The 27465-nt window shown below is 36.0% G+C and overlaps 1 protein-coding gene across 1 annotated transcript in view; it reads left to right on the forward strand.

Annotated features, from left to right (window-relative positions):
• LOC127837919 (deleted in malignant brain tumors 1 protein-like) overlaps nt 1-27465 on the forward strand; it is an 82787-nt gene that overhangs the window by 14396 nt on the left and 40926 nt on the right. The window contains exons 4-23 of the mRNA XM_052365373.1: nt 149-305; nt 1827-2002; nt 3356-3512; nt 4580-4749; nt 6382-6538; nt 7443-7615; nt 9080-9233; nt 10289-10458; nt 10801-10960; nt 11546-11718; nt 13182-13332; nt 15076-15248; nt 15787-15934; nt 16602-16774; nt 19567-19726; nt 20070-20242; nt 21074-21239; nt 24363-24532; nt 26298-26457; nt 27006-27169. Coding sequence (XP_052221333.1) covers nt 149-305; nt 1827-2002; nt 3356-3512; nt 4580-4749; nt 6382-6538; nt 7443-7615; nt 9080-9233; nt 10289-10458; nt 10801-10960; nt 11546-11718; nt 13182-13332; nt 15076-15248; nt 15787-15934; nt 16602-16774; nt 19567-19726; nt 20070-20242; nt 21074-21239; nt 24363-24532; nt 26298-26457; nt 27006-27169 — 3285 coding nt within the window. The remainder of the gene's footprint in view (nt 1-148; nt 306-1826; nt 2003-3355; nt 3513-4579; nt 4750-6381; nt 6539-7442; nt 7616-9079; nt 9234-10288; nt 10459-10800; nt 10961-11545; nt 11719-13181; nt 13333-15075; nt 15249-15786; nt 15935-16601; nt 16775-19566; nt 19727-20069; nt 20243-21073; nt 21240-24362; nt 24533-26297; nt 26458-27005; nt 27170-27465) is intronic.

Below are 27465 nucleotides of genomic sequence, written 5' to 3' on the forward strand. Positions count from 1 at the left end.
TGTCTCCAGATATATCCTAATGCGAATGATTTTGTTTGATTGCATTTACTATAATGAAGCCTTCCCTATATGCAATGGTAAACAAAATTGGAAAAAATACTGGATAGAAAATATAAAAAAGAGACTTGAAATTCTGTTACATTTGCAGACTTGGATGCCCAGGTAATGTTGAGACTGGCTGATGGCCCCACTGGTAATGTAGGGCGTGTCGAGGTGTTCTACAACAACACCTGGGGGACAATCTGTGATGATGGCTGGACTGGAGAAGCGGCACAGATCGTTTGTAACAGTCTTGGGAATGTGAAGTAAGAGGAACTGTGGGAATTGATTTTTCCTTTTTGGCCCCCCCCCCCATTTTTTTTTACTAAAAAATTGAAAGATTTACTTCACATACAATATTTTTGTTGCCCTGCATTGTACAGAATACTCATTTTTTATTTTCTAAGCTATTTCACAACAGACCAATTTTCTTTCCCATATTAATAAAGTTTAACCCTTTGGATGCTGGGAAATTTGTTGTCTGCTAAAATGTCGTCTGCTGAATTTCTAATATTAGCATTTTCTTCGATTTTTTTAAAAGAATAGCAAACAGTTTGGATCCTGATGAGACGCCATGTTTGCAAAGGTCTTCAAAATTCGGTTCCAGCACTGAAAGAGTTAATGGTTCTTATCCACTGAGTAGATGCAAAAGTATTTTTGAGTAAATGATGTAATGGGCTTTGGCTTTGAACACGATGACACTATTTATTATTAAATACAGTGTGACTTAGTTTAATCCTGATGTTAAGTAAATTTTGGGGAGAGAATGACTGTACTTGTTAGGATAAATGTTACATTGCATCTTACTTGTCCTGTACAGAGAGATATAGGCATTTTAAGACAGGGAAATTTTCTTATTCCATTTTTTTGCTTGCGAAATTTTAAAAGTAAACAGTGTTTTTTTTGTTTAAATTCGGGTTTGTTAGGGGGACCCTGGTTTCCCAATAGGAAAAAGGATATATTTTTTCTAAATGAGACCTAAAAATTCCCAAATGAATGTTTCCACAAAAAAGTTCTTTTTTAAGTATAAACATTTAATTTATCTCAAGCTTTATTAGTTGAACAGCAGTAAATGTTATATTGTTATCACTTGTATTCTCAATTTTACAGTAAAAAATCAAAAACACTAATTTAACAATTTTAGTCAAAACAATGCATTTTTCCCAGCCTAAAATGAGGAAAAAATTACTGGTAAAATAAGAGAGTTTTTAACATAATATTTGATAAGCTGAAAATCTAAAAGCTGGATAATGAGATGTACTGCATGTTTGCATTTATTAAAAAGGATTTGTCGGGGTAATTTTATTTTAAAATGGGAATTTTAGGCAGACATTTGGGATAGAAACAAATCTGTTGAGATTATGAATGGAGATGAAGCGCGGCTCAAAATTTTACCAAAAACAGGCACTGATAATGTACTCATATTATATAGGCACTGATAATGTACTCATATTATATAGGCACTGATAATGTACTCATATTATATAGGCACTGATAATGTACTCATATTATATAGGCACTGATAATGTACTCATATTATATAGGCACTGATAATGTACTCATATTATATAGGCACTGATAATGTACTCATATTATATAGGCACTGATAATGTACTCATATTATATTCATCTCAAACCATGCTGTTTCAAACTCTACTAGCTTAGTGCAAAGCAATGAAAATAAAAAATATTCCTGTCGTTAATAATAGCACATTCGATAGATATGCCCTTGAACAAAAAGAAAATCGTAGTATTTTATGGTAATTACTGTTAAATGTTCATTTCAGTTCATTGGCTATTCCACTTGGCAATGCATTCTTTGGAAATGGTACCGGACCAATCTGGTTGGACGATGTTGTGTGCACTGGGAGAGAGGCCGGGCTAGGGGCGTGTCAGCACAAACCATGGGGACAGAGCAACTGCGGTCATGCAGAAGATGCAAGTGTCATGTGCTTACCTGCTAGTAAGTGGGTGTCTGTATAAATGGGCCGTGCTCGTTTCAAGAAAGTCTCTTCTTAGCAAAAATCAAGTTTAGGCAGAAAGTGTCATCCCTGCGGACATGTTCCTGATTGGAATAACCTGAATTTTAATCTGCAAAAATTTTGCAAATTGAGAAGAAAATTTATAAATTCATATGAAAAAGATCTGGTTCTCATAAAAAATTGTCAGTTCATTAGTTAAAAAAAATAAATGTATTTCTTAATGTCATTGTAATTTTTAAAGATCCTTGTTATACAAGATTTTAATTTTATAAACTGTCAAACCAATTCTCCTTTGGACAGGGTTTTTATTTCGGTTTTTGTTTCAAACAATAAAAAAGAAAACATCGTCATCAGTGTTTGAAATTGGCCATATATTCTAAACACTGAGGATGATAAAAAACAACAAGTGTTCGGGCAAAAGTTGTACATGAACTAACTTTTTTTACTGAAATAAATAGTATGTTAGTCATATTATTTAACATTTTACAGGGCTCAACATTAACGGTTGTCCCATTGCCCTAGGCAAGTAAAAGTTGGGTCCGGGAAAGTTACTTTATAATCTAGTATCTAGTTGTCCGCCTGGGCAAGTGCAAAAAAGAACAAAGCATTTAATTTAGACTTTAATAAGACTTAAATTGCTGTAATCATTTTGTTAAATGTGCAAAAATAAAGAAGGTTTTGTGTATCATATTGATCTTCATAAAAAATATGAGGTTAACAGTTATTGTGATATTTCATGTTTGGGCAAATGGCTTTACGATCAGGGCAAGTAGATTTTCTAAGTACTTGCCCGGCAGGACAAGTTGGTTTTTAGGTTAATGTTGAGCCCTGTTTAATTGAATCATACGTTTTTCTTGTTTTGATGAAAAAATCCTAATGGATTTCCTTGTTATCCAGCAGCAAAATCCTCTTGTACATAAATATGAAAAATAAAATTTCATACTTTAACCCAATTATGCCTAGCGTCTAGAAAAAAGGCCTTGGCAAACAGGTAGACCCAGATGAGACGCCGCATAATGCGGCATCTCATCAGGGTCTGCCCTGTTTGCTTAAAGGAATTTCTTTAAGAAATATTCTAAATATAGAAATAAATATACTAGACATCCCTAATTTTGGAAATAAATTGATCCAAGTTAGAAGGATGGGAGAGTCCATAAGGCATAAATGGGTTAATATTCTTTTATTCAAAAATGCGTATAAAGTGTAGTAGAAAATGTTATGTTTCAGCGAAACTGTTTGTTATCAAGTTGTAATATTCTTCATAGTATGATGATGGTGTCACTTGATATGTTTCCTATTTAAGATGGCACTGAAAATGTTTAAATAATTTCCAGACACTCAGATGAATGTAACTATGCGCCTGGTTGGAGGTACGAGCAGATTCCAAGGACGTGTGGAGGTGCTTGTCTATAACATATGGGGCACCGTTTGTGATGACAACTTTGCCGACCAGGAAGCCACAGTTGCCTGTCGAATGGCCGGATTTCCCAAGTTTGTGAATTAGATTTAAGAATTTTCATTGATTTTGATTTATCCAATATTCAAAGTAGACTTGGTTCACATGGATTTAGATGTAACTGCAATTAAATCTTCAGTTTAAAATTTTATTTGTAAACATTGCCTGTTATAGATATGAAGATGTGAATTCCCTCAGACCTTTCATGTAAAATCAGATTAATTTGCACGATACATATATGTACATATTGATTCAGTTATTAAACATGAATGACCATTTTCAAGCTGATAGACGTGAAACGCTGAAGGAAATTATGACGGTCCATCAGAAACAAGCATACTCTTGAATTCACTGGCAGGGCAATTAACTTAATGGTTATAATTTGATGGACAAAGTTTTAACCAATTCAGGGAACTTGGACTGAATTTTTTGAAAAACCTGTCTTGTAAAAAAATCATAAAATCTCTTTGTTGTTCTATCTTATTATGTATGACGGAAAAGATCTCAAACTCAATAGCAGGGTAAACTTAATTGTAAGACCTTTTTGAAAGCTTCACGTTTTAAAGGCTTTTTTCCAAGTCTAAGACACTGATGAGCAACAAACAACAAGAAACCTGAACTGCCTGCATGTTACTTGAGTGAGCAACAAACAACAAGAAACCTGAACTGCCTGCATGTTACTTGAGTGAGCAACAAACAACAAGAAACCTGAACTGCCTGCATGTTACTTGAGTGAGCAACAAACAACAAGAAACCTGAACTGCCTGCATGTTACTTGAGTGAGCAACAAACAACAAGAAACCTGAACTGCCTGCATGTTACTTGAGTGAGCAACAAACAACAAGAAACCTGAACTGCCTGCATGTTACTTGAGTGAGCAACAAACAACAAGAAACCTGAACTGCCTGCATGTTACTTGAGTGAGCAACAAACAACAAGAAACCTGAACTGCCTGCATGTTACTTGAGTTCTGTTCTAGTTTTATGCTGGTCGAGTTATAGCCATTTTCTCTTTACGTCTTAGCGGGAAAGGAATAAACATGGTTATCTACTTAGCATATAGCGTTTCATCCGTTTTCTGAATTCACACCTATTTTTTTAAGTGGTGGAAGCGTAATTCGAGGCACTAGCTTTGGAGGTGCGAAGGGTCCAATCTGGATGGATGATGTGGACTGTAACGGAACTGAGACCTCCCTACAGCAGTGTGTTCACAAGCCATGGGGTGTGAGCAACTGTGGGCATGACGAGGATGTAGCCGTCCAGTGCAACACAGGTGTGTGCTTTAACCATGTGCATGCTGGGAAATTTTTCGTCTGCTAAAATGTTGTCTGCTGAATTTCAAAAATTAGCATTTTCTTCGATTTTTTTCAAAGAATACTATCAGAATAGTTAACAGTTTGGATCCTGATGAGACGCCACGTTCTGTGGTGTCTCATCTGGATCAAAACTGTTTGCAAAGGCCTTCAAAATTCGGTTCCAGCACTGAAAGAGTTAAACCTTTTCCCCATAAAAAGCAAAGTGCAAAGAAGAAAATTGCTTTTGCAACCAGCATTAAACCAGAACAGCCTGCGAGTAACCCACAGTCTGTTCAGGTTTTATGCTGTTTGCTGCATAGGTATCTAATGGTTGGAAATAAAGCCTTCAAAACTTGAATTTAGGAATAAAGGTATTTAATTGAATTTAACAAATGCATCAAAATACATATCTAAGTGGTAAAGGATTAACCCTTAACTGCTCTGTTACTCTTTTGACCCATTTTTAGTCCCTAAGAATATCAAATTTAATTAAAGACCTTTATGTATCAATTAAAGTTCTAGAGGCTTTAACTCAAACTCTTAGATACTGATGAGCAGCGAACAGCATAATACATGAACAGACTGCGAGTAATTCCCAGGCTGTTCTGGTGTAATGCTGGTTTTCATATAGCCATTTTCACTTTGCATCTGAGTTGGAAAGGGTTTAATCTATTTTACATCTAAGAAAAATACAGACTGAAACAATCAACAAAATGCATGTTGGTGGAAAAAAGTCTGTATCTTGCTACGGGCTGTATATCTTGGTCTGGTATTACCACATCAGCTAGACTAAATTCCCCATATACTTTATAGTAATTTTGATGACATGAATTTGTTTTTGGATTTATATAATCTGGCATTTTTGTTTGGTCTTGAATTTGTGGTTTATGTCTTGTGTCTCATATAAGACTTCTGACTAGTATGTTTTTTTGACACATGTTATCATGGTTGAAGGACCGGCAAAAATCTGCAACAGTAAGTACAAGTCACTGGAATGATACCTTCTCTTGGAATAATGTATGAGCCTTATATCATTATAAATTACTACTACAATTCAGCATTCTGTTTTTATCCTATGAGATGATGTGTCATGCACAACAACCATGTGGATACTTTATGGAGGAAGGTCAGATGTTGTGGTTAAAGGTCAAAGTACACGGCTTAATTGTAAAGATAGGGCTTTTACTGACTGGAACTTTCCCATTGAAGGATTTCAAAACAATATTGCACAAATGTTCAGCTCCATGAGACATTGTGATCATTGAAAGTTTGAAATGGCGTTTGTCAAGGTAAGGGTCACACTTTAGGGTCAAAGGTTAAAAAATAAAGCACTGTAATGTTAAAAAAGGGCTTCTTTGCTCTTTACCTTGACCATGTCCTGAAGGAGTTTATAATGAATTATGAAATGGTGTGTCTCATGCAAGAACCACCACATGGCTAACTTCAAGGTCTAGGTTAAACTTGAAGGTCAAAAGTCAATATTCAGCTCTTTATTGTCTTCATAGGACTTGTCTTGACTTTATCTTCCCCATGCACTGTAGGATTTTGAAATTACTTTGATATTTAAAAAAGTCTTGATCTACCTTGTCTATTTGGTTGATATTTGCTAGGCACATTACCAAATATTCAGCTGCGATTGGCTGGCAGTAACCTAGGCAACCAAGGTCGTGTGGAGGTCCTGTACAACAACACGTGGGGCACTGTGTGTGATGATCGCTGGTCGGCAGCAGACGCAGCTGTGGTCTGCAGGCAGCTGGGACAGCCATTGTAAACATGAGAATCTTGTTTCAATATTCTTGTGATTTTTATTGACATGTTACACGGATTTATTTGTATTTTGCATGAAAACATCATTAATGGGCCAGCCAAAGTAAACTTGAAAATCTAGTATATATTTTTATGATTTTTATTGACTTTAGTGACACTTTTTAGTGATTTATTTGTATTTTGCATTCATACATCATTTATGGGACAGCCATTCTAAACATAATAATCTTGTTCATACTTGCCATACATCCCAATTTTATGAAGCGCAGTCCCGCTTCTGGTCTTTTTTTCCCGCTTTCCCGATTGGAGACTAATTTTCCAAACATTTGTATAAAAACTAAGATGGTTCTATAAGTAACTTTCAAACTGGCTCAGCAAGATCTAACTGGTTTAAACTAACCATTGAGTATCCCTTAATGACCCCCTTATGGTCTCAATTATCCACAATCAAGCGTGTACTGTAATTGTTGTTTTCATCTTTGTAGCAATTTATCAGTAAATAAAGGGTTTTATAACGATTTCAGGAGATGGTGTTTTTATGAAAGGTTTAATAATCGCTAACTTGTTTTTAAAGATATTATGTTGACAACTTCTCTATAAATAAAAATATTTAAAGTTACGAAATGATCTTGATATCAATATTTTCCAATAAAAATCCATTATCAAATAAATGTGGAAAAAAATGGTAAAAATGTGTACACATATGTGCACAAGTTTCAATTGTACTTCTAGTCATGATATCTTGTCATCTCTTAAAAACTTATTGGCAAAATTCACAATCTCTTGCCAAACAAAAACATCTTTGTTCATCAGCTACAGGTATTTATGTATTTCTGCCTTCACCCTGGACAGTTTAACTTACTTTGTTTGAGGTGAAGAGTAAAAACTTGTTTTTGCGTCCCAGTTCTGGAGCAGCCCCAATCAGTCTGGGGGGTTTCGGTGCAGGGACCGGTCAAATTCTTCTTGACGATGTTGAATGCATTGGCACGGAAACCAGCATCGCTCAGTGTCGTAACGGCGGATGGGGGCACAGCAACTGTGACCATTCTGAGGATGCAGCTGTTATTTGTCAGAACAGTATGTCATGAGAATTGTTCACTATATTATTAGATCACTATTCGAGCTATACTACTCAGCCAAATGTCGGTGTCAGCATTGGCGTCCAAAAAAATGCTGTTGTTAAGATAAATAAGCCATCTTCATATGATCGTTTCTACTAAAGGTATTCAATTGAAACTAATTAAATGTGTTCATGTTGATTGTGTGGGGTCACTGATTTAGTTCCATATGAGAACTCTGACATACAATTAAGAAGAATGAAGCCCCTTTTCGTACTTAGAAAATTGGTTAAAGTAAAAGTGTAATATCTCCGTTGCACTGTTTCTTCATCGGGTATTCAATTAAAACTGCACACATGTGTTTTCGGACTCATTGTGTGAGGTCAAGTACCAGATCAAGGTCAAGTAATGCAAGTTCCACAACTGACGTACATTTAAACAGATTTATGCATCTTTTTGTACTTGATTTAGGTAAACATGCAACATCAACGTATCACTGTTTCTTCTACAGGTATATAAGTTGAATGTCATTCATATGATCCGGGTAATTGCATAAGTCACTTGCCCAGTTCTATAACTCTTACCAGCAATGTAGCATTATTATGCCTTTTTGTGTACTTTGATTAGATAAAAGTGCAACATCTTCATAGAACTGTTTCTGCTACAGAAATTAAATTCACTGCACATGCAAATCTCTGACAACACTTAACTCACATTTAGCCTTGTTTTCCATTCATGATTATGCCCTCCTTTGAAGAAGAGGGTGTAAATTGTTTTGCTGGATGTCGGTCTGTCTGTTGGTCGGCCGGTCTTTCGGTAGACCAGTTTGTTTCCGATCAATAACTTGTCAACAGATTGACAGATTGGCTTGATACTTCACATGTGTATTGGCCTTGGACAGTAGATGACCCCTATTTAAATTGAGGTTACGAGTTCAAAGGTCAAGGTCAGTGTCACAAAACGTGTGAAAATTCTTTCTGATCAATATCTTGCCAATGAATTGACCGATTGGCCTGATATTTCACATGTGAATTGGACTTGGAAAGTAGATGACTCCTATTGAAATTTGGGTCACTAGGTCAAGGTCACTGTCTCAATAATTGTGAAAATTGTTTTTGATCAATAACTTGTCAACCAATTAACCGAATCGCTTGATACTTTCCATATGCATTGGCCTTGGACAGAAGATGACCCCTATCAAAATTGGGGTCACTAGGTCAAAGGTTAAGGTCACAGACAGATTTTCATACATACATTACAGTTATAGTTATGACTTTTTACTTATTGGCTGATTATTAACATTTGTCACCAATCTATGAGCAAAATTGACTTTGGGTTAATTGTGCTTTCACCTAGACTAATATTAGCATGAAATACCCGTTTTACAAATAACAATAATTCTAATTACAGTAATTGAAATAAGACATTTGCCCATGACAGTAACTATGGTATATTGTTTATGAATACCTGTATTATTTTTCAGCAAATGTCAGGACCAATATAAGACTGGTTGGAGGTCCATCCACCAATGAGGGCCGCGTGGAGATATTCTACAACAACACCTGGGGTACAATCTGTGATGACAGTTTTGACGACAAGGACGCAGCTGTGCTCTGCAAAATGGCCGGATTCGGCGGGTAATTTTGTTTTTTGATGGGAAGCAGTGTGTGTGTGCTACCACACATCACACATTTAAAGATTCAAATGTAACTGTTTCATGAAGTTAACCCATTTAAGCCTAGTGGACTCTCCCATCCTTCTAAATTGGATAAATTTATTTCCAAAATTAGGGATGTCTAGTATATTTATTTCTATATTTAGAATATTTCTTACAGAAATTCCTTTAAGCAAACAGCGCAGACCCTGATGAGACGCCGCATCTGATTGCCAAAGCCTTTTTTCTAGACGCTAGGCATAAATGGGTTAATGTTGTAAATACTTGATTGGAGTACATACAGTGACGTACAGTTAAAAAAAATGAGAAAACAAAAATTACATCAAATCATTTTAAGATATTTACATAGTAAACTAATTGTGAGCTTGTTACTTTTTATTGGGCTAAAGTAATTATGTTATCATGATTGTCAAGTATACGATCAGTTCAAGAACAGAAATGATGGATAGTTTATAAATATTCCCATCACTGCTAGGACATAAGCAAAGAGAAACACTAAACAACTGTAAAATATTGATTTTCATGTTTTTTTTTATATCTGCAACAACAACATTTATATTTGTTTGAACACAGTTAGTTTACTCATATTTACTAGTTTACTCATAGATATTTAGCCCTTATAGTATTCTTCAAAATAACAAAACACATAAAACTATGCCTATATGCTATTTACCCCCTCCATCCCCCAATGTTTTTATGTACCCCACCACTTATAGTGGGGGACATATTGTTTTTGCCCTGTCTGTTGGTTTGTTTGTTTTTGTGTTTGTTTGTGTAAACTTTAACATTTGCCATAACTTTTGCAATATTGAAGATAGCAACTTGATATTTGGCATGCATGTGTATCTCATGGAGCTCCACATTTTGAGTGGTGAAAGGTCAAGGCCAAGGTCATCCTTCAAGGTCAAGGTAAAAAATAATAATAAATAAAAAATCAAAGCGGCCCAGAAGGGGACATAGTGTTTTTGACAAACTTATTTCTTGTTGTTTTATATATTTGCATTACCTTCTTTCCAGACAAGGTGCCAGGGCCAAAAGTAACGCTGCATACGGGCCTGGAGCTAATATGATATGGTTAGATGACCTCGACTGTACTGGTAACGAGACAGACGTGGCGATGTGTGGTCATCGAGGATGGGGAAAATCTAACTGTGAACATTCCGAAGACGCTAGTGTTGTCTGCTTCTGTGAGTTGTCTATTGTTGTTGTTGTTGTTGGTTGTTGTGGTGGTGGTGGTGGTGGTGGTGGTGGTGGTGGTGGTGATTATGATTATGATGATGATGATGATGATGATGATGATGATGATGATGATGATGATGATGATGATGATGATGATGATGATGATGATGATGTTGGTTGAATTTGGTTGTAGTGTAAGTGGTGATGGTGATGATGGCTGCTTTAACATTCTTTATTACTGAACTGAAAATATTACCAAAATAATTCATAGTTTGTCTAAAAGGAAAATATTTATTTCTAATAAAAGTGCAAATAGTTGATAATTTTGCTTACCTATATTTGCCCTTCAGCACCTAACCAGCAGAACACCACGGTGCGTCTGGTTGGGGGCCCATCAACCAATGAGGGTCGCGTGGAGGTGTTTCACAACGGGGTCTGGGGCTCTGTGTGTGATGACCTGTTTGACACAAAGAGTGCCGCTGTCGTCTGCAGAATGTTAAACTTGACCAGGTGAGAAAACTAGTAGATATTGACTAAGATTATGTGGGTCTAAGTCCATAAAGACTCTTTAAATTAAGGTCTTTAAAGCTTATTGTCCCCTACTGGTGAAACCATAGGGGACTTATGGTTTGTGCTTAGTATGTCCATTTTTCTGGATCCTGTGATAACTTTAAAAGTTCTTCATATTTTTTCATGAAACTTGGTTTGTAAATATTAATCAAATGCAAAAACTACTGCCACACCATAGACAGCGTAAACAAGTTGCAGATCGAACAAGAAACTGTACACAAAAAAAGTGCACTTTCAGCAATTTCAATGGAGTCGCAGACACTGTAAACGAATTGCTGAATTTTGGTTATTTGAAATGCCTGATTAGTGGATGACTCTGCTTTGAATCATATCTAGTATTGTAGTATTTATACAGTGAAAAGATCTTTAGATAGGCCTTTGCGTGAAGATTTGAATTTAATTTGGGTATATTTGAAACAATTAATCAATTGTTGACTTCACAGGCTTATCTGGTATTACACTTAACACATGCATTTAACCCTATTTTTCAAGAGGCTAAATGTAATTGTGAAAATTTTATTTAAGTTCTGGTGCCCAGCCAAGACTGAGTTCCTACTACGGTCGGGGCAATGCCACCATCTGGCTGGACAATGTCCAGTGCACTGGCAATGAGACGAACATTGACCTGTGTCCACATAACGTCTGGGGAGACAACAACTGTGACCATACTGAAGATGTTGGAGTGCTGTGTGTTCAGGGTATGTTCGTTATGTTCAGGGTATGTTCTGTTTGTTCAGGGCTTGTTTCCTATGTTCAGGATATGTTTTGCATGTCCATGGTATGTTCAGGGTATGTTCGACATGTTCAGGGTATGTTCTGTATGATCTTTATGAGACTATAACAATGTATGCTCAGGTTATATTCTTTATGTTCATGGTTTGTTCTTTATGTTCAGGGTATGTTTTCTATATTCATGGTATGTTCTTTATCTTCAGCATATGTTTGTTATGTTAAGGGTATGTTCTTTATTTTGAGGGAATGTTCTTTATGTTCAGGGTATGTTCTTTTATGTTCAGGGTGTATTTTTTATGTTCACAGTATGTTTGTTATGTTCAGGGTATGTTCTTTAGGTTCACGGTATGTTCTTTATGTTCAGGGTATGTTCCTTATGTTCAGGGTATGTCATTTATCTTCAATATATGTAATTTATATCCAGTGTTTGCTCTGTTTGTTTTTACATTTTTTTAAGTCCGGTAAATTTTTATGATCAGATTATGTTCTGTAATGTCAGGAGTTTTCTGCAAGCTATATGAACTCTAAATATTGTGTGGAATGTTCGTAGGTTCCAGGGCATGTTGTAAATGTATAGGGTATGGTCTGAATATATAGAGGGTATTTTCTTAAGTCTAGGTTTAAAAAAAAAGTTCAGCGAATGTTCATAATACTCAGGGCTTGTTATAATAATGTAAAGGGTATGATCTTAGTGTTCGTATTATGTTCTAAGTATTCTAAGTAACAGTTAGGTTATGTTCATAAATGTTCTGTGTATTTTTTTGTATGTTCAGGGAATGTTTTAATATTTAGTGTATACATGTATTATTAATGATCAGGTATGTTTTTAATATTTATGCTATGTTTAGTGTATGTTTTTTATTTTTAGGGTATGTTCTTAATGTTTTGGATATTTGCTTAAGGTTAAAGCCAAGGAATGTTATAAATATTAAGGATGTTCTTAATATTGAGGGTATGTTCTTAAATTGAGGGTATTTTCTTTGTGATCATGTATGCTCTTTATCTTCAAATATATTCTAATGTTCAGATTATTTACTTGAAATTTACAAATTTACAATATGTGCTTTATGGCTACAGTGGATTATAAGATTACTACATTTAAGGTATTTCTACATGCTAAGAAATGGATGATTGGTAAAGGGTAATAATGTCAGTCAGGGATTGTTTTTAAAAGTAAAATAATTTGTATGGGACTTAAATGTAAAGTGTGAATTGTGTGAAGTGTGAAAGTATCCTATTTTTAGGTTAATATTAGGCTGTCTGTGTTTAGGGACATTGCATAAATGTTATGATTATGTTCTGATATATTTTGTTCATCTTATACATGATTATCTCTCATATGAGAAGATTTTCTGTATGTCTTCTGTATATTCTTTGCCAGATTTTTGTTTTATTTTCTGGAACAAATATTCTGTAATTCTTCCTGCAGCATCTGTTATTGGAGTACGACTTGTAAACGGTTCTTCCACGAGCAATGGTCGACTGGAGGTGTACTACAACAATACATGGGGCACAGTGTGCGATGACAGCTTCAACCAGCTGGATGCTCAAGTTGTCTGCAGAATGCTTGGATTTCAAATGTAAGAACCAAACATTAGAATTTACTCTTTCAGTGCTGGAACCTAATTTTGAAGGCCTTTGCAAACAGTTTGGATCCAGATGAGACGCCACAAAACGTGGCGTCTCATCAGGATCCAAACTGTTTGCTATTCTGATAGTATTCTTTGAAAAAATGTGAAGAAAATGCTAATTTTAGAAATTCAGCAGACAACATTTTAGCAGAAGACAAAATTCCCAGCATGCAAAGGGTTAAATGTAATAATGTAAGAATAAGAACAGTGGACTAAGCAATTGTTGAAATAAGTAATATGATGTTTGTTTAATAAATTTACAAATCACACAATTGAAGTGTTTGAAAGTCTTCTGTTGGACCATGTACAAGTCATGTATTTGATTTTGTAAAAGGAATATTAGGTAGCACCAGTTTGGTGGATAAGAGCTGCGTTGTTTGGAATCAGGGCGTAATGCATGAGTGTTAAGTGTTTTCCCTGATAAGGGAAGACCATTTTCCGCATTTATAAAAAAATTGTTTTAAAGAGGAGGTTTCTAAACGAAAATTTAATCTTGGTGGAAAGTGTTATCCGTGATTAACCTGTGCGGAGTGCAATAAGCCCTATATTTCCAGAACCTGGGGCCCGTCTTATCAAACATCGTACAACATTCTCATCTTACGATGCAATTTTCGAAGTGCCATAAATATGTAACTGTCACATTAATAATTACTTTTGTTGAACATTTCCATTCATTTCCAAAGTAGCTGTCAAATATCCTTTATATTTTAAACATACAGATCATAATCACTTATATTCTAAAATAACAAAAGTCAATCGTAAGTTAATATTGTCGTACGATCTTTGATAAGATGGACCCCAGACTCATATGATTCTAGACAAAGACTTAGAGGAAGTTCTCCAAAGATCTTACCTGGATCTTCCTAGGAGACAGACTTTCTAAGTGTCTTTGTAAGGTCTACACTCCCAAGGCTTTCAATGCTATTAAGTGTTCATTTAAAAACAGATTAAATTAAAATAATGTAATGTCAAAGAAATTGTGGTCTATGAAAGAAAGCAACAAGTTTTTGTTTTGTAATGGTGGCTTAACGTTAAAAAATAGGGTCCTTTTTTAATGAATTACATTCAATGAATTGAGTTACCAAATGCAAACAAGGGACTTATAAAAACACTATGTTTAGGTCCTTCTGTAAACAACAGCTCATTTTGACCAGGGACTGGTCCCATATTGATTGAAAAATGTTTGTCACAAGATTTGGGTCTTAATGAAATACATTTTTATGGCTTGCAATTGTTTTAAGCAAAATAAGTTTCCTGAAGTTTAGATCCAATAGTGAAATCGTGCCCAGTGGCTGATTAGGACAGAAAATACCAAATACTTATTGTTAGGTAGTTGTCCCAATAATTGGGTGGTATGATATACATTTCCATTCAAATGGCTCAATTAAAGGAAACCATTTCCAACTGCATTCAGATCTAACAGTCAGCCCATAGCCGGGAGGCCAATACATTTCTATTGGAATAGCTCAATTAAAGCCAACATTTCAACTGAATTCAGATCTAACTGTCCATTCGCCCGAGCTGGAGGCCGATTCAGATAGGGAAAATGCTCACTAAGGTCCTATGATTACCCATTCCGACTTAATTCAGTTCCAACAGTCTAACAATAGATGTGGGTGAATTTGGGCAGGGAATGTCTCAATATCCGGTCTTATTATAAGTAAATTACATACACTTTCCGACTGAATTCAGATCAAACAGTCTCCCTGTGGCTGGCGGCCAGTTTGGGCAGGGTACCGGCCCAATACTGATAGACGACCTTCAGTGTCTGGGGTCAGAGACCAACATCCAGCAGTGTCGAAACAAGGGCTGGTACAACCATAACTGTGAACATAGTGAAGACGTTGGAGTTTTCTGCAACTCAGGTACTCATGCTTGTTTTTTGTTGATGTGGCGGTGTTGGTTACGTTTGTGACAAAGCTGTAGTTTGGTTTAAGTTTAGCCTTTATGTAATTGTGAGGTAAAATGATGTTTTCCAAATATTTTTTATAGATTCAAAATTCAAAATAATTGTTATAGAAAAATGTTAAAGATATGTATTCATTAATGGATAAATATCAATTGAAATCAGTAAAATAACTATTTGCATTTGTAGTTGAGTCTATTTAACAAATTAAAGATTTGTTAGTTAATATATTAAATAATCCAATTTAAAAAAAATCTGTGAACAGGTATCTTTGAAGTTTTAATTAACCCATTTATGCATAGTGGACTCTCCCATCCTTCTAAATTGGATCAATTTAAATTCAACAGAAATTCCTTTAAGCAAACAGCGTGGACCCTGATAACAAGCCGCATCATGCAGCGTCTCATCTGGGTCTACGCTGTTTGCCAAGGCCTTTTTTCTAGACGCTTGGCATAAATGTGTTAGTTTTTTTTATAAAATAAAGTTGTCTTCCACAGCTGCTATGCAGTACAGACTGGTTAATGGCTCGGACAGCAACAGCGGGCGTCTGGAAGTGAATCTGGCTGGACAGTGGGGCACAGTCTGTGATGACAAGTTTGACTCAAATGCTGCCAAAGTGGCCTGCAAGCTGCTGAACAAACCTTAGTAAGTTTTGTATAGGAGCATTAGTCAGGAAGAACAAGAATGAATGCATGTGTGTTATAATTCATCCCAGATAAGCATATGTAATCTGCACAGGCTAATCAGGGACAACAAATTTTGCCTACAATAAATAAAAAGAGACTTCCTTAATACAATTTTTTAATAAAAGCAGAAAGTGTTGTCCCTGATTAGCCTGTGAAAATTGCACAGGCTTATCTTGCACAACACATTGAGCACATGAATTTAGCCCCATTTTCTCAGATTTAGTTGTAATTTAAACTAATTTACATCTTGTGCTTTACAATAAACTTGCTACTTATTACAACTTTTTGATCTCAACTCAGTTAAGTCTTATATAAAGTTTGACAAAATTGTGCATGTGCATAATTGCCTATTTAATTGTTTTTATTACATTTGTTACTTGACTTTTAATACATTGTGTAATGCTGTCAGTTTTTCACTTGATTTCAATAGTAAGAGCAAGTTGTACATTAAGTATTGCCATGCCTGGTTAATAATTCTTACATGATGCTTCAATGAACAAATTATAAAATAAGAACATGTTTATCTTTGAATACAACTCAAACCTTTAAATGGTTGTTTAGAAACTACAAACAACAATTAATGAAAAACTATTTCTTATAAATATCTTCCTTTTTAATTCCTCCAGTCAAGCAGCTATGCCTGCTGGATCAGGCGCGTTTGGTGCTGGAACTGGTAAGATCTGGCTGGATGATGTCGTCTGCCTGGGAAACGAGACATCTCTCCTGGGATGTAACACAAATAGTCCAGGAGATAACGACTGTACCCATGCGGAAGATGTTGGCGTGTTTTGTCGCGACAGTAAGCAAGAAATGTCATTATTTTCAGTAATTGTCTTGTGCAAAGATTGAAATACAGTTTAAGTCATTTACATTTTTCTCAGGAAAAAATAATATTCAACAATTAAGTGTCAACCAATAAAATAATATCAAACAGCATAAAATAAGCATATGTTAAGAATTGTGTGTGTTGGTTTTGACTTTTGATTTACACTTGCTTACAGACAAATGAAAGCTGCATTCAGATTGGATAACCCTCTGGCATTACTTTTGTTGCATATCCCAATGAACCCATTATTCAAATGAACTAATAAATATTCATGACCACTTTTTTTTCAAACAAGTGCCCATGACAGGTGATAGTCAGTTACTAATGGTGCAAATGATAACGTTGTGTCGTTGTGCAAAAATGAAACTGAAAGTAAGACCAGATTTGTGCACCAGCAAATGAATGTCCATTGTGGGCCTTAATATAGTTTTAACAATTGCAACTTTTTCTTTACATATTCTGTTGTTATTTTTAGCTCGGCTGTTTTTGGAGAAAACCCGAGGTATTGTCATAGCGTCCAGCGTCCGCTGTGCTAAAACCTTGACATTTTCCTCTAACATCAAAGTGTTTCACTTACAACTTTGAAACTTCATATGTAGATGCACCTTGATGAGTTCTACACACCACATCCATTTTTGGGTCACTAGGTCAAAGGTCAAGGTCACTGTGACCTCTAAAAAAAAAAAAAATTCTGACAAGCTTTCGCAGCCGATCGTGGAACCCGTTATGTGGTGTTCTTGTATGAATTGAATAGCATTTTTCTGCATTTTGGTTTACTAACTGTTTGGAAAAGTACGCCTTCTTTATGCATAAATGCATTTGTCCTTTATACAATCGATCAATGCTTTATTTTTTACAGAAAGATTAAAAGATAAGCATTTGATTAATGTAAAACCATTAAATTTCGTGTGGTACGAATTTTCGTGGATTTCGTTTGATCACTGAACCACGATTTTAAGTACCAAGGATTATTTATACATTCTTTTAGCAGAAATCGGTCATTTCCGAATGTCATTTCTTACATTTTATTTTGTTTTCGGTTATTGGAGATATTGTTTTTTTGTAATAATTACTTCACTTAAGTAGGTCACATTCCACAATTTCTTGATTAATTAAAATATTTCCGAATTGAAAATGTTTTCTACCACTGAATTGTTAGCGACCTGTGTCAATAATGCTTCAATCATAGACTGAGCCTTTGCAAGGTCGGGCAATCCTGCTATAGTAGGGGAACGTGTCTGAACTGTTTCCGTTTTCAACCATTTTGAAAGAGACATTGTTTGATTGAGATATGCTAGTTAATAAAATATGTTGTTTTCTTGATAAGTGTCTGGGTAATAACTTTTTACGTGACGTCGTCAAATTAACAGTTTGCAGATTTATCACATATGTTAATTAGTGCAAATTAAAGTTAAAAGAGATGTAACGGTTTTCACACGTGTATTTTGGGGACCTTATTACTTAATTGTTACTACTAAGAGACCGATTGCGCTGAGATTTGCACATATTGTCAAAACAACATTGATGGCAATAAGCGAGCAGGGACCCACATGTGCGCCGCTTTATTGATCTTTTTGACAATTATTGGCCTTCGGCATCACTTTCATGCTTCAGTGCACATTAACCCCAAGTCTTGCTGTCAACACAGATTAGCAGATTATGCTTCGTTATTACTCTGGTTGTTTTAATGGAAGTTTAACTATTATGACGGTCAGTATTCCCAAAAAATTTGAAATCCACGAAATTACGTGTCAACGAATTTTGTTGATTTTTATTAAACCACGAAATTTTTTACCGACGAATTTCTATACGTTTACAGTAACTGATACTCTAGTTCAGTGAAATAAAAATTTGTAAAGTATGAATTCTTTTTTTTTATTATCTGTTGTTGTCTTACACAATTCAATCGTTTGTATAATTTGCAATTGGGTGCGTTACGTTTTGGAATGTTTAGTATTGGTTACATTATCTTGATGAGGTGAAACCTTTTTTTATTACTGGTAAACAATTTTTGTTCCCAAATAACGCATATGTTAATGGCATTCCTCTGCCAGGTTTTATAACCTAAATCTGGTCATAAAATTTAGTGAGGGAAAATATGGCAGATACATGTATCTGGTTAAATAGCCCTGTAAAATATATTGTCTGAAAATTGAGAGTCATTGTATTTTAAACAAAACCTCTATGTTAAGAAATTTAGAGTCACTCAGAAAAATTATTTTAGCCGAAAAAGGGGATTTCCGAAAATTAAGTGTCCGAAAACTTAGAGTTATTACAATAGATGCAAAATATTGCGGAAACTGTCGAACAGACAAATATCTGCAATGAAAACAGCTAAGCCAGTGCACTGTGAACTTTTTAATATTTATTTGATGATAAGATTTATATTTTTTTAGTAAGGAGGTATTTACACTTCTGAATATAGATAAATATGTGTCCCATTCTGATTCCAAATATTGGGTCTACAAGCCAAATCGTTTGACGACTCAACAATTTTTTGTACACACCAAGTCTCAGGAAATTTTGGTAAAATTCGAGTACTAATTACTTGATTGTGCACAAGATTGCACTTTTAATTGGTTTTCTTTTTTTTTCAATTATGGGCGGTTATATGGCCCTGTTCCCAAAGGAAAAAAAGTAAATATTATTCACAAGAAGACCTAAATATTCCCAAATTAAGGGAAAACTAGTTAAAACTGCAAGGTCCCATTCCCAAAATGGTGAAATAGATTACTTCTTTGTTACACTGAGTTTATTTTTCCAAGGTGCCCCCACCACCAACATTCAGTACCGTCTGCGAGATGGCCCAGGGAATAATGAAGGGCGTCTGGAGATCAACTACGGCGGCGTGTGGGGAACGGTGTGCGATGATAACTTCGACAACAACGCAGCAAAAATTATCTGCAATACACTTGGTGTCACTTAGTAAGCTGTTAAGCTTTGTTCGGTCATTCTCGTACATGGCTATAACAATAAAGCAAATTTATCAGGTTTTTTTCATTTTGTCTTGTTGATGGACACAGCATCAAACAAAACGTGTTCTTGTTAACAAATGGGAAAATTATACTTATGGCATGATATGATATTTAAATTGTTGTACAGGATAAAGGTCCAAGTCTGTCTGCCTTGCTTTATTATGTAAATTAAACCATAATGACTGACTCTGAATAATAAAAATGTTGTGCATGTTATTTTAGAATACATGTATTTACTTAATTGCAAAGTGTAAAGGCTGAAGTCGTGTACAAATATTAATTTTATTTCTAAGTGTGAAGGCTCGGGTTGGTCAACCAGGCAAATACGGTCCCGGAAGTGGTCAGATCTGGTTGGATGACGTGACTTGCTTCGGGAACGAGACTTCTATCGTTCAGTGCCAGCACAACGACTTCGGGGTCAATGACTGTGACCACTCTGAGGATGTGGGGGTCGTCTGCGCTACAAGTAGGGCAGCTTTAGGGCCCATATTCTACAATCCATTCTATGCGTTCAGCCAATTGCTAAATTATGAAATTCAGAAATTTTATTTTGTAAAAGAAAATGTGGTACTTTTTAAAACCTTAGAGATCCTTTATTTTAAAAATTGTTCTAAAACTGTTCCAGACTTTAGTCTAAAATACATCTGTATTTAAGAAAAGTAAATATGACAACTTTTGTGTAAGGGTCCTCTAGATAAAATCAAGACTCTAGTTTGCAAATTTATACGATTTAATATATGCCAGCAGATCGCAATATAACAAGTTTACAAAGTCACATAAGCACATTTGTTTTTCACACAAGCCAGTGAACCGTTTCCCACTTAGATGCAAAGTGAAAATGGCCATGTGCAAACAGCATAAAACCAGAACAGCCTGCGAGTAACTCGCAGTCTGTCCAGGTTTTATGCTGTTTGCTGCTCATCAATATTTAAGGATTGGAAATGAAACCATTAAATTTTGAGTATAGTTAGTAAGGACTTTAATTAAATTAAACTTTAAGAAGGACAACAAATGCGTCAAAATATGTATCTAAGGGGTAAAGAGTTAACCCATGTATGCCTAGCGTCTAGAAAAAAGGCCTTGGCAAACAGTGAAGACCCAGATGAGACGCCGCATTATGCGGCGTCTCATTTGGTTATACGCTGTTTGCTTAAAGGAATTTCTGTAAGAAATATCTTAATATAGAAATAAATATACTAGACATCCCTAATTTTCGAAATAAATTGATCCAATTTAGAAGGATGGGAGAGTCCACTAGGCATAAATGGGAAATTGTGAAAATTAATTTTGTCTTCAGCCGCTCAGCAGAACCTCAACATTCAACTGACAAATGGAACCACACCAAGAAAGGGGCGTATCCTCGTGAGCACCAATGGAACACAGGGGCCCTGGGGGACGGTGTGCGATGATGGGTTTGGGGTCGCCGAGGCCAAGGTCATGTGCACTATGCTAGGATACGCTGGGTAAGACAAGTTACATGATGAGCCTTGTCATGGGAAAATAGGGCTTAAGGCATGTACGTAAACTGTTGTCCCAGACTGCATAGGGTAGTCAGGAACGACACTTTCCGTGTTAACTGGATTTTTTGCTAATAACATGCTTTCTTTAATATTAAATATACATTAAAAGGGGAAAGTGTTTTTGCTGATAAGCTTGCGCAGGCTGCACAGGCTGATCTTGTTCAACACTGAATGCAGGCTGCATTAAACCCAGTTGTTCCAGAGTGAGGATAATATGTTCTGAAATTGACATTCAGTCTAGATAGGTGAGATTAGACCCCCAACAAGTGGGCTATTTACATTCAGTCTCGATAGGTGAGATTAGACCCCCAACAAGTGGGCTATTGTCTAGATAGGTGAGATTAGACCCCCAACAAGTGGGCTATTGTCAAGATAGGTGAGATTAGACCCCAAACAAGTGGGCTATTGTCTAGATAGGGGAGATTAGACCCCCAACAAGTGGGCTATTGTCTAGATAGGTGAGATTAGACCCCCAACAAGTGGGCTATTGTCTAGATAGGGGAGATTAGACCCCCAACAAGTGGGCTATTGTCTAGATAGGTGAGATTAGACCCCCAACAAGTGGGCTATTGTCTAGATAGGTGAAATTAGACCCCCAACAAGTGGGCTATTGTCTAGATAGGTGAGATTAGACCCCCAACAAGTGGGCTATTGTCTAGATAGGTGAGATTTGACCCCCAACAAGTGGGCTATGGTCTAGATAGGTGAGATTAGACCCCCAACAAGTGGGATATTGTCTAGATAGGTGAGATTAGACCCCAAACAAGTAGGCGATTGTCTAGATAGGTGAGATTAGACCCCAACAAGTGGGATATTGTCTATATAGGTGAGATTAGACTCCCAACAAGTGGGATATTGTCTAGATAGGTGAGATAAGACCCCCAACAAGTGGGCTATTGTTCAGTCTAGATAGGAGAGATTAGACCCCAACAAGTGGGATACTTTCTAGATAGGTGAGATTAGACCCCCAACAAGTGGGCTATTGTCTAGATAGGTGAGATTAGACCCCCAACAAGTGGACTATTGTTCAGTCTAGATAGGTGAGATTAGACCCCAGACAAGTGGGCTATTGTCTAGATAGGTGAGATTAGACCCCAAACAAGTGGGCTATTGTTCAGTCTAGATAGGTGAGATTAGACCCCTAACAAGTGGGCTATTGTTCAGTCTAGATAGGTGAGATTAGACCCCCAACAAGTGGGCTATTGTTCAGTCTAGATAGATGAGATTAGACCCCCAACAAGTGGGCTATTGTTCAGTCTAGATAGGTGAGATTAGACCCCCAACAAGTGGGCTATTGTCTAGATAGGTGAGATTAGACTCCCAACTAGTGGGCTATTGTCTAGATAGGTGAGATTAGACTCCCAACTAGTGGGCTATTGTCTAGATAGGTGAGATTAGACCCCCAACAAGTGGGCTATTGTCGTATGTGTAAACATAAACTACTATGATTAAGAAAATTTACTGACAATGTACACATTTTTATCTAACTGATAATGTACACAAAGATGTGTTTAATTGTGTTGAACAATTCAGAGGATGATGAAGAGCAAAGATAGCTTGTACATTTTTGAGGTTTCAGTTGAGAGCAGAGTGTATTTTTTACTGGTCATTCCAAATTAAAAAAAACAACTCCCAAATTTCTGCCTATGTTCCCAAATGAATGTTTCGAATTTTATTTTTTTAAATAAATTCAAACATATTTCATATCCTGATCCAGCTCATTTAGTTGAAGTTGTAAATAAAATTCTGAAAAGAAGGTTTCAAATTTTCTTTTCTTTTTTTAAATAGATTCAAACATAGAGGATATTCTTATTCCGTTCTATAAGTTTAACCTTAGTAAATATAATATTTGAAACACTTATATTTTCAATACTAAAGTATTTGTTACAAAAAACAACAGCAACAATTTCCCAATCATGTCAAAACAACACAATTTTTCCCAATCCAAAGAACATTGACCCCATTCCTAAACAACATTAGAGCAAATTTGTCCACATTTTTTATTCTAACTCAGAGTTTGATTAGACTAAATCACAATTGAATAATGTTCACAGTGTGTAAAATATCGTCTATAGATCACATTTTCTAAGAAGCATATGATCATATGTTAGGAAGATACCCTGTCCTGTTATGTTTTGCACATAACTGTCTATCAATTAGAACCATCTTTACATACATTTCATATTACTCTTCAAGGTTAAATTCCAGTATATTGAACAAAATGTGTGCTAAATTTGAATATACGTTTAACAGTAACTGCATGTGATAAGCAAATAAATAATATAAACTGCATGTGATAAGCAAATAAATAATATAACAGATAAGGTAGAAGAATGTATATTAAAGTATATATGGTTAATGCCTTTGTGTTCTTGATAATCTCCATCATGTCTCTGAAAGATGAACGTGGCTCATCAAGCAATGAACTGTATTGATTTCTTCTGTCTCCAGATAAATTGTGTCTTGTTCTGAGAAAACTGGGCTTGATTCATGTGCGTAAAGTGTCATCCCAGATTAGCCTGTGCAGTCAGCACAGGCTAATCAGGGACGACACTTTCCGCTTAAACTTGATTTTTGGTAAGGAGGGACTTCCTTCAAACTTAAAATACCATTAAAGCGGAAAGTGTCGTGCCTGATTAGCCTGTGCGGACTGCACAGGTTAATTTGGGACGGCACTTTACGCACATGAATTAAGCCCAGTTTTCTCAGAACAAGACACAATTGAGCCTCCTTCTGCAAACACTGCGCTTAATGCATGTGCCAAAGTAAAAATCCCAGATAAGCCTGTGCAGTCCACACAGGCTAATCAGAGACGTCACTTTTCGCTTGTATGGTATTTTTTGTTTACAGGAAGTCTCTTCTTAGCTAATATCCAGTTTTGGTAGACAGTGTAATCCCTGATTAGCCTGTGTGAACTGCACAGGCTTATTTGGAACATCTCTTTAAGCACATGCAGTAAGTCCCATTTCCAAGAACACGGCTCATTTGAAGTATGCAACGACTGAGTCTTATTACTTTTTTGTCTGAAATACAATAATTTCTATTTGAAAAAGCATATTTTCGCAGGGATATTGCTGTACCAATTCCAAACGCTTACTTCGGTGCCGGAACCGGTCAAATTGTCATTGACGACCTGAACTGTATTGGTAACGAGACGAACATAGGCCAGTGTGACCTCAAACCGTTTGGCGTTAATGACTGCACCCATGCAGAGGATGCCTCTCTGATGTGCCTACGTATGTACTGTGTGAATGTAGAGTGAAACAGTGGTATGGGATATAGACATTTTCAGCTTTCAATTCTTTACATCTCAAAAAGACATTTATGCCCATAGTGCCTTAAAAAATGAAATTAAGTAGATTCAAATTAATAAAGGTTGATGAGTAACAAACAGCATAAAACCTGAAAAGCCTGCAAGAAACTTGCATGCTGTTCTGGTTTTATACTGGTTGCATATAACTAATGCACTTTCTTTTAACCCTTTCAGTGCGGGAACCGAATTTTGAAGGTCTTTGCAAACAGTTTGGATCCAGATGAGACGCCACAGAATGTGGCGTCTCATCAGGATCCAAACTGTTTGCTATTCTGATAGTATTCTTTGAAAAAAATCGAAGAAAATGCTAATCTTAGAAATTCAGCAGACGACATTTTAGCAGAAGACAAATTTCCCAGCATGCAAAGGATTAAGCGGGAAAGGGTTAAGCATATTTTTTGCTAATCTGGGCCCGTATTCACCAACCGATTCTTAGACTTAAGAATAAAGAATAGACTTAGAACCAAGAAAAATGTGTTCAGTGTTTGAATATATACAGGCCTCCACTGGTCATTATGTCATTAACAAAATGTTCTATATGAAGAATAATATAGATGGAGATGGTTACTGCAGAGTTTGACTCAAAATTAAAGAAATTCTTGAATATTCTAATTTAAAGAAATTTCTTTATTCTTAGACTTAAGTCTAAGAATTGTTTGGTGAATACGGACCATGGAGTTCTCAAAACTTATTTCAGTTGACGAGGTTGTGTAAAGATGTTATGCATGAGAATGCATTTCTCTTGCCATGCTACTTTACTCAACCATTGAGATTTTTTAATGTTCTCATAACACCCTACTGGTGTAATGTTCCTTTTATTGTACACCTTTTTTAGCTGGATTATTCTTTAAATACAAAGATGAAACATTTTGTTAAGTTAAAATGTCTTTTGTGGAAAAAGCATAATTTCAAATCTGGTCCAGTTTTGTAAGCTTGACTATTCACAGAATAGGCTGAGCTATACTTTTCATCCAAATTGTCAGCCTCAATTTCAGCGTAATGCTCTGGTGAACCTGCAACATCTTCATATCAACATGCAATATCTTCACTGTTTCAACGTATTTAATTAAAACTTTAAACGTGTTTTTGTGTGTGGTCATTGAGTTAGTCATGCAGACATTGAAATAAAACTTAACATGTTTGTTCATTGATTTTATGAACATTCACTTACCATACCTATAACTGTTACCAGCTTTTAGGCATGATTACACCCCCTTTTTTAATTAGAAAAGTCCCGTTCACTGTTGGTCGACTTGCAAGATGAAATTTAGGTAAAGGTTTGCATGCAGTGCATATCTCTGTAACTACTTTATGGATTCAATAGAAACTTCACACATTTTGGGGGATCATAATGTCACAGAGGAAGTCCCATAACTCTGGGCTGCAAGTAAGCAGAATTTTTTTTAAGTTAACACAATATGAGTTGAGCTCTAGGAAAACTCGGCTTAATGCATGTGCATAAAGTGTCATCCAAAATTAGCCTGTGCAGTCTTCACAGACTATTCAGGCATGATACTTTCACCTTTTTCATCTTTTTTTGTTTGCAAACAAAAATCCATTTTCTGTGCAAAGTGTCATCCCTGATTAGCCTTTGCGAAGTGCACAGGCTAATCTGGAACGATACTTAACGCACATGCAGTAAGCTCCATTTTCCCAAAGCACAGCTCATATCATTTTGTTCATTACAGAGCATGCCAGCACATCGGATGTTGCTGTTAGACTGACAGGAGGTTTGAGCCTTCGATCCGGACGGGTTGAAGTGCGGTACGCCGGTGTGTGGGGAACGATCTGCGATGATAGCTGGGATGATAGGGACGCTCGAGTCATCTGTCAACAACTTGGATTCAAGTGAGTGTTGTTGTTTTTTTTCAGAAAAATGTGTGGACAAATATGTGATTCATCATTATGGCAAAAACAGCACATGGTCATTGTATGATGAACAAACTTTTGATGGTTATGGGCAATACTGTTCTATATCATTTTAATTGACACGAATAACATTTTTGGATTTTTGCTACTTATTTTAGAAATTCAGCAGACGACATTTTAGCTGTTTCCTTCCAGATTAGCTTGTATTTTGAATAGATACACAGTATTAAAACTGAAAAAAATTGTTGAAGGGTCAAGTCCTTTCACATCCATACTTTTGCTTTTTATGTAACATCCATATCGTTTTTACATTCTTACTTATGTTTTGTATGGAACATTTGTACCTTTAGCATGATTTTATTATTTTAACATCCTTACTACTGTTTTACTTTAGTATTTGAAATTTGTTGTTAAAATATTAACCAAATGTAGTTTTGAGTTTGTTTTGTGTTGTAGTTTGATAAAGAAGCAATACCAAAATGTTGATAAAAGGAGTTTAATTAGAGCATTCTGTTTTACCCCCACAGTGGAGGTACAGCCCTGACTGGGGTTGGCACAGGAAGTGGCCCCATCTGGATGGACGACGTGGAGTGTGCGGGCACAGAGAGCAACATCCAGAACTGCACATTCAAGGGGTGGGCCGAACACAACTGTGACCATTCCGAGGACGCCGGAGTCAGCTGTCAGGACAGTATGTAGAACAGTGGGGTGATTGGGATGAAACTAAATGGATGAAGCATTAGTTTAGGCTCGTACTGGGAAAACTGGGCTTAACCCTTTGCATGCTGTGAAATTTGTCTTCTGCTAAAATGTTGTATGCTGAATTTCTAAAATTAACATTTTCTTTGATTTTTTTTCAAAGAATACCATCAGAATAGCAAACAGTTTGGATCCTGATGAGACGCCATGTTCTGTGGCGTCTCATCTGGATCCAAACTGTTTGCAAAGCCTTTCAAAATTCGGTTCCAGCACTGAAAGAGTTAATGC

The sequence above is a fragment of the Dreissena polymorpha genome, chromosome 7, assembly GCF_020536995.1.
Source record: "Dreissena polymorpha isolate Duluth1 chromosome 7, UMN_Dpol_1.0, whole genome shotgun sequence".
Classification (NCBI taxonomy): Eukaryota; Metazoa; Mollusca; class Bivalvia; order Myida; family Dreissenidae; genus Dreissena; species Dreissena polymorpha.